At 34.1% G+C, this 8788-nt stretch overlaps 1 protein-coding gene across 1 annotated transcript in view; it reads right to left on the bottom strand.

Moving 5' to 3' along the window:
- Nucleotides 1–7269: 7269 nt before the first annotated feature.
- LOC111914881 (polyphenol oxidase I, chloroplastic) overlaps nt 7270–8788 on the bottom strand; it is a 2030-nt gene continuing 511 nt past the window's right edge. Inside the window, exon 1 of the mRNA XM_023910589.3 lies at nt 7270–8788. This exon is cut by the window's right edge and continues 511 nt beyond it. Coding sequence (XP_023766357.1) covers nt 7461–8788 — 1328 coding nt within the window. The 3' untranslated portion in view covers nt 7270–7460.

An 8788-nucleotide genomic window follows, 5' to 3' on the forward strand; every position in this document is an offset into this window, starting at 1 on the left:
CATTTCCACTATATCATTAATTTAGTTTCCATAAATTAAACCTACTATAATAGCTATTAATTTCAAATTTCAAATTTCAAATTTGAAATTTCAATTTCAATTTCAAATAAATTTACATTTTAAACATTTGTATTTAACATTTTATTATAATAAATCGTTTAGTATACGGGTCTAACAATTAAACATATAATTTTAATTAATTTATTTTTTGCATGTTTTTTTTTTCATAATTTTCACTTATTTCATATTTCAAATTCAAATAATCTCTTCATTTAATCGCTCCTGTTTAACATTATGTTTTAATTAACCCGTATAATATACGGGTTTCACAACTAGTGAGTTATTATTTAAGTAAGTGTTTGGGATTGTGACTTTATGCTTATTTTACATTTGGTTTAAAAGGATTTTATTATTTTTACAAATAGTTTTTGTATTTATGATTATTAACGGACACCACTACATAAGGTCAAAGGGCAGTTATGGATATATGGGTATTAACAAACACCACGGTCACGTGCCACCACCCATCACCAACACCTGTCACCGCTACAACCATCACCACTACCACTCATACAACCATCGCTGCAACCACCGTTACCACTACCACCACCACCACAACTACCGTCTCCACCACCATCACCACCACCTACCACCTCTACCACCGCCTACCACCGCTATCGCTACCACCTACCTCCACCACCACCAAAACGCCAACCACTACTACCACCACCACCACCACCACCTGCCACCACCACCTACCACCGCCACTACCACCTCACTCGTCATCGCCACCACCACCACAACCCATCTCCATCACCACTTACCATCGCTATTATCGTCGCCACCACCACAAACTTACCGTCGTCGCCACCACCACCCCCACCACCTACCACCGCCATCGCCACCACCACCACCTACCACCACCTACCGCTACCGCTACCGTCACCATCACCCAACACCTTTCACGTCAAATACCACCTACCGCTACCGCCACCACCACCACCACCGCCACCACCACCCAACACCTTTCACCTCAACTACCACCTACCACTACCACCACCCACTACCTACCAAACAACACCTTAGGGTATGAGGAATTATGGATATAAGCCGAGATCATATGGAGCATACTGCGAAGGACCATAGGGGATTATGGTTATATGATAATAAACACTCACTAAACGCTAATGACTAATGCCTTTAGGGTATGGGGAATTATGGCTACCAGATTATGAGTAAGACTTAAGGCTAATTACTTATTATTTATAGTCCATTTGGGATTATGGCTATTGTATTACTACAGATAATCAAGATATTCATCGAAAGCTAATGACTTGTGACTTTTGGGCATATGAGATTATGACCTACAACTTAAGGCTAATGACTTATTCTTTATCGGCCATTTGGGATTATGACTTTATGTTTATACTTTTGCAAAAAACGAAATTTTTTGATACGGTGCGGTTTTTATATATTCATCAACCGCAATAACGGAATCGAACCTTACTATTATATTATATATTAAATAAATTATATATTTATATTTTATATACAATAATAGCTATATATACTTAGACTAATTAAACAATGAATATAATATTTATCTTTAGCAAAAAATTTAACAAAAAGAAAAAATAGTTAATATTTTTCATTTAATACGTCCAAAAAGTGTTGCCAACACAATATGTACGTAAATTTTGAAATTTTCTTCACATTTTACAAGGACCAGAATGTAATTTTTATTAAATTTGGTAAATGGCAATGTTGATACAGTTTTAAATCGTTCGAGGAGGATATGATGAAATCTAGGAACAATTAGAAACTATATCAAATAGACAATTACGCTTTTTCGCCTCCAAAATCATTTTAGGGTTCGAAAGGATCACAAGAAAATTTCAAGAATGTGTTTACTCTCCAAAATCAAGGCGGGAAGTCTTCATCTTTCTCACCGCCAAAACCATATCAATTCGATTTGAGAAAGGTAATTTCGAGATATTATGTATCATCCTTGAAATTAGGAACATATTAATTTCATCTCTATAAAGAAGATTGATTTACTCAATCACTTTTATCGTCTTCTCCATTGTTAAAGAAAATCAGTTGTACTACTAGAGGTGTTCTTCTACCAAAATCGTTCTTTATTCAGTTGTAAGTCTCCATGAATGTTAACATTAAGTTTGTCTTTCCGTGGATTAAAAATGTTGGTAGTATATTGTTCCAAATTATGCCATAACAAAAAATAATTTTTTTGAACACCAGGTGTACTTATTGCACAGTAACTGTTTGATGAAAAGCCTAAACCAATATATTATGTTAAATATTATTGTATGGTATCATATTCTTTAATGAAATACTAATCTGATTACACTAACTTGTATGTTATTTTTCATGTTTAATTAAGCATTATGGAAGGAGAAAATGCATTGATTGAAGATGTGCCTATATTGGAAATGGAGGAGGAGGACCAAGATGGTGGATCTGATCTAGATGATTCAGAACATGAAGACACATCCGATTACACTTCTAGCGATTCCGATAGCAATACAGAGACTACAAAGAAAACAAGGAAGAGGGGATTGACTCGATTGCTAAAGTTACGGACCGAACATACAAATTCTAGTGGAAGAAAAAAACGTGTAAAGTTTGATGAATTTGGAAGGCTTGCAGGGAACTATAGATCACAGTTACCTAGTTATCTAGGAGACTTAGTACAGGAAAGGGTAGGAGTTAGTGTTTTCAATTGGAAGAAGGTAACAAAAGAAGTCAAGGAAAAACTATGGGAAGAGTTAACGGTAAATAATGTTTTTTTTATATGCAACTCATATGTTATTGTTATTCTCTAATGCAGTTTCATTCATTGACTAACATACTAGTTATTTGTATTTCAACGTTTTTATGAAATTGAAGATAGTCGAAGAAAATATATAATGAATCAGCTTGGTATCCTTCTACGGAATTTTAGAAGAAAATTTTATGGAAAATACATAAAGCCCAACTTAGGGAATACCACCAAGATTAAAAGAATTCCTAAACGATACCGTACAATAATTCTTAGCCAAGATCACTGGGACAAGTTCATTGAACACACACAGTCAGACCAATTCAAGGTTAAATTTATTTTTTATATTCGTTATCACTTTTATTTTATATTTTCTTAAGTTAAAAAATACTTATAAGATCTGTGAAATTTATTTTTTGGAAGGATAAGACTCTAAGAGGATATACGGCTCTAAGAGAGAAACTGGTACGTTCTATCTTTGATTGGATTGTGTATCTTTATATGTGTTTGTTTATATGCCGACAAGCTAGTCATCACGAGTAAATTGACATTTATTTGCAAATTACAATATAACTAGCATATGGTTTTTCATAATAATAACAGATTCTAATGAAATGGTAAATTTAAAATTTATGACATTTTTAATTTGACTTTAGCTGGATATAAATGTCATTATATTTTGTATAAAGTTCATATCATAACAACTGATATGTTTTACTTTTTATACAAATCATTATAAGTAAAATAGTTTACACATAAACGGTGTAATCAAAATTGTCATGTGCACAATTGTTATGTATCCGGTCTTTTGCAAATAGGTTCAAAACTGCCGACACTAACCACCTGGAAAAAATGTCCGTTTTTACATCAGGTGGTCCAAGAAAGACCACCATTTACCAACAAATTAATGGATCATATTTTTTTTATAATTTTCTTGTCTTTTATTTCCCTGAAAATTATGAAGATTATTCTTTGAAGAGTCCTTCTCTCTTTAAAGAATGGGGTTATGAAATCAAAGTGTTTTTTATTCCATTCATTGTGTGTTTATTGAGTATTTTTTATGATAGATCTAGCGAAGCCCATCAATTAAAAAATTAATTTTTTATTTAAAATATAGGTTTGCTTATGATAATGCTTGTAGTAAGATTAATAGAATGCATTTTTTTTTTTTAACTTTATTTGCTTCTTTTTGTTCATTCTGATAGTATTTTGCATTTTTTGTATATCATTACTAGGTTAGTAATAAAGTACTTGCCAAAGACGAAATATCCCCCCCCCCCTCCCTCCCCCCCCCCCCCCCCCTCCCCCCCCCCCCCCCCCCCCCCCCCCCCCCCCCCGTTATTAATGCGGTGCAAAGGACGTGAAAACAAAGCATGCGAATTGGAAGATGCTAATGTTAAAGTCATGGCAGAAAAACTAGTAAGTTCATTGAAACTTTCTCCTTTATTGTTTTATTACTATAATAAATATTAGACTTGTTAAATAACTATTGAAGACATTATTTTGATATCGTTTTGTGTATACATTGAACATGAAAAACAAATCAAAGATGGAGATGTGAAGCTTGATCCTGGGATGGATGCCATGACACTAGTCTTTGGCAAGGAAAATGGTGGATTCTTAAAAGGGTTGGCATATGAGTGACTGCTAACAGATATTTCCATATTCCTAGAACCAAAGGATCTTCAAAAGAACAAATTGCGGACCTAAAGTTTGAACTACATAATGAGAGACTTGAGCTACAGAAAAAAGATGAAGAACTTAAGGCGTTGTCAACAAAGGTGAGAGAACAAGAAACAAGATAATACACTAAAGTTAGTTTTAGCTCATCTTGAATCACAAGGAACAATGATACCTAATCTACCATCTCATCGGAATCAGTCTCCAACGCAAGTAAGTGAGTTGTTAATGTTTCTGCAAAATGCATTTATTACATAAATTGATCATTTTCCTTGAATTTTGTAGGTATTTTTAGTGGACAAGAACGTTGAATCTCATGTCACTCCTGTTACTAATACTATCATAGAGAAAACACCTATCATTGATAAAGCATCGACAAATGAAACAGTTACACGAGTAAGTAATTATTTGAAAAATTCGATTTTAATATTTTTTTGCAGTATTTTCTGGTTTCCATATAATAGTGAATTATTGTTTTCTAGGCAATGGAAAAAACCACCAAAATAACTCTTGAATCTAAGAGCGCGAATACAAATTCACATCCAAAAACAAAAGATACTCATTCACCAAAACTCCCACAGGTATGTATTTGTATTTTGACATGAAAATATAAATTTATGTTTATTGTTTTTTATCTAAATATGTGCAATCATTGTAGACCATGAAGATAATGAAGTGCATTCTATAATATCCAAATAACAGAAGTAATGTTGCTGTTGGTACCGTTTACATATCTTCAGAAAGACAAACCATTCATGGAGTTCCACTTCAAGATGACTGCTATAAAGTTTCAATTGATGAAGTGATAAAGGGAGTCGCATTCTTACCATATCCAAACGGTGATATCAAATTAGTTGAGGATGCACATAAAACTTTTGTTGCATGGCCAAAATACCTTGTCAAATGTGACGAAAAGGTTTATTTCTTCTATTAACTTCTTTATGCATTAATTTTTTCCTTTTTAAATTAGCCCTTTAAATTAATAGTTGTTCAAATTTGTTTCAATGTTGCTACAGGTACCACGAATGGGATCAACTCAAGATGATGAACATAAAAGCTCCAAGAAACAAAGAAAATGTTTAACTCAAGATGATGAACATAAAAGCTCCAAGAAGCAAAAAAAAAAAAGTTTTATAACGAGAGATAGCATTGACAAGCATACAAGGAGGACTTTCAACAAGACTAAACAAATCTAGTTTTTGGTTAATTATGCCTCTTTATTCCTTTCTTTAGCATTTTTAATAAACTTGTTTTGATTACAAGGATTTTTACCATTTAACTAGGGAAATTATGTATGGAAACTTTTATTTGAATTATTATTAATATTGATATTTTCTTGTCGTTCCATATTGTCCATTTACGGTTATGTTTATTTAAAATTGTTTTTTAATTCCATGTGTCTAATAATTATATCGTCATGTTTTATTTTGCTGTCAGTAAAATGTATATAATGGTTACTTCGCAACAAATGTGTCGTGTGACTAAAGGGTTAACAATAGTCATGATAGAAACTCAATATGCGTCTACAAGTGTTTTACAATCATTTTTTTTATTAAACATGTGTCACTAGAAGTAAGAGAAATACAACGTTGAAAATTTGTGTGCCGAAAAAGATACACCTGACACTTTATTTAATGATCATATGATTAATAGTTTATGTATTGTCATATTTAAACAATACTTGAGAGTATTGTATCATTGTTCTAACTAGTTACTTTAATACCAACATGTCAATGAGGTGATAATAAGTGCTTATGATCATTTGAAATTTTTTGATGAATGATTCTTGCAAAAATCGATATAGCTCTTATTTGGATGATTTTTTTTTCTTTATGAAATATCTCTTTCAATTTAAATGACTCTAATATGTTGTTCTAATATAAAAATATTTTAATATATTTAAGCCTCTTTATCCCAAATTCCTGGCTTAGAGAGAGAGAGAGAGAGAGAGAGAGAGAGAGAGAGAGAGAGAGAGAGAGAGAGAGAGAGAGAGAGAGAGAGAGAGAGAGACCATTCTATATTTAATAATTACATTTTTTTATACTTTTTTTAATAAGGTAAAACTTCGTAAATAGTCACTGAGGTAGTGAAATGCTCAGAATACACTTCAATTAATAGACAAAAAATGACACAGTTAGTAATAAGGACATTTTGTTAAAAGTTTTGAAACCACAAAAATAATATGTGAGTTTTTCTGAACTTCAAATACCACATGACCATTTTTGAAGTGTTATCTTAATTTTATGTGTATAGATGTTTTTAATGGAGTACTAGAGAGGAGAGAGAATCTTTTGGTAAGATGAGGTTATTTTACCATTGGGAGAGGCTAGCTAAACCTCTAGTAACATTCTAGCTTTAGGGTTATTTTGTTTATTTTTTGGTGTGATTTGAGTGATTAATAAATACGATAAAGCTTTTGTTCATCTATCATTGTTTGAGATTCATCTTCTAAATCAGTTCAATAGCATTTTAATAAATTGCGAAACATATGAATTTTTTTTTTAAGGAAAACAATTAAAAAAAAAAACTATTTCTCAATTCTCAACAAGTCTCGTTGCGTCATTGGTTGCCAATCTCTGCAGACCGAAAAAGTTAGTCATTTATTATAAATGGTAATATAAAAATGTCATTTTGTGATTATATAAAACAATTAACGTTGGCATAGGTATTAACGACTTATTGGTGAAAAACATATTCCATTACTAACTTTAATTTTAGCAATGGGTGATTGACGGAATTTGGATTTGTCTGCAAGATCCTTTTTAGATAAATTATGCTGTTGATATGTCGAGACACATCCACTTTGGAATTAATTAATACGTTGGTCACTAATTATTCGATTAGGCCAAAATTTTCTTGTAGTGGAAGAGGCAATGATGTTGATTTAACTCATAGAGAAACCATGAAATCAACTTATTATTATGAAAAAACATAAATGTCGCAACCATGCATATGCGATGCAATTAATGCATGGGCTACGAGTAGTTAAAATCTAATACTTTCAGATAATAGGAACCAACTCCACCTTGATTTCGTCAATGGTCACTTCCTCAAACCACACCTTTGGCACCAAAGTCACCAAAATAAACTCATCATCCTCCGCCTCCATTTCCTCCAAAAGCTCCGTTAACCCAAACCTTATGCCACTCTTCATTAACATGTCGTCACCATGGTTATGTGGCAACTGCGCGAAACTACCTGCAAACTCACTCTCTTCTTCAAAACTTTCGCTGACATCATCTTGTCCATTCACAAACACATCAAACTTGATGAACTTGTCGCTATTAAACTTGATTCCTTTAATCAACAACAGCTCATTTGCTTTTTCCTTGTCTTCTTGACTTCTGCTTTTGGCTGGCCTCTTCACTACTACCTTCGTTATCTTGTCTAGCTTCAAGGGGAACTTCACGTCTGGCAGTTGTTTAACCGTTTCAGCAGATTTCATGTTATATGGAATGGGTTCGGGAAGGGTACGACGTATACTGGATCGGCTTATTTTCCAGAGGGGTGGGGAGTATTCATAATCGTATTTTAGCTTTTCCAAACTGACGCAATCTTTGTTGTAGACACGAACAAGCTGTTCGTTTTCATCATAAAACACGTACGATGCGTTACGCCAATCCAGATGTGTAGGTTCAGAGTGTCCTTTGATGCCCATATCCTTCCATAGTTTCCACATCCGGTCGACATTGGCATGGTGGATGTAGAACGCAGGGTCATACCCCGCAGAGTAGAAGTTCCCCATGTCCTCGTTGTTCGGCATTCCTGGGTCACCCATCCATCTATGCACCGCAGTGTGACAACCAGCCTCTATCGACCCGACAGATGGGTCACCATTTCTATACGCGTCGTTGCCAGCCCGATATTCGCTACCAAAGAAGCTTGTCGTGTCACCGGCGTTGCTGATCATTTGCTTATACATTAATGTCATATTGCTAGTTATCTGTCGAATACAAGTAGCGTGTCTATCTGAGCCACTGTAGTTGAGGTCAACAAGTGCTGGTGGTAAGTGCTTTCGATTACGGTAAGCGTCGAAGGCAGAATCGTCCTCCAAAAATGCGGGAAACGTCATTCCGTTGGGATGGTCCCAGTTCCAGTAAGGTAAAGCGAAAGTTGGATCATCGATTAACTTCCCGAGGATTCTCTCGTAGAAATACAAGTACCAACGATGGAAAGGAAAGAAGAGCCATGAGTTGTGAATCTGGAGTTCTTTATCTGGAAAACCACTCGCGATTTGAGTGTAACCACCGTTGCAGTAAGCGCAATGAATTTTTGCTTGTGCAACGAAACTGTGTGGGTGTTCATCTGGGAGATCTCTCATCGCTTGGA

Source organism: Lactuca sativa, chromosome 7 (assembly GCF_002870075.4).
Source record: "Lactuca sativa cultivar Salinas chromosome 7, Lsat_Salinas_v11, whole genome shotgun sequence".
NCBI lineage: Eukaryota > Viridiplantae > Streptophyta > Magnoliopsida > Asterales > Asteraceae > Lactuca > Lactuca sativa.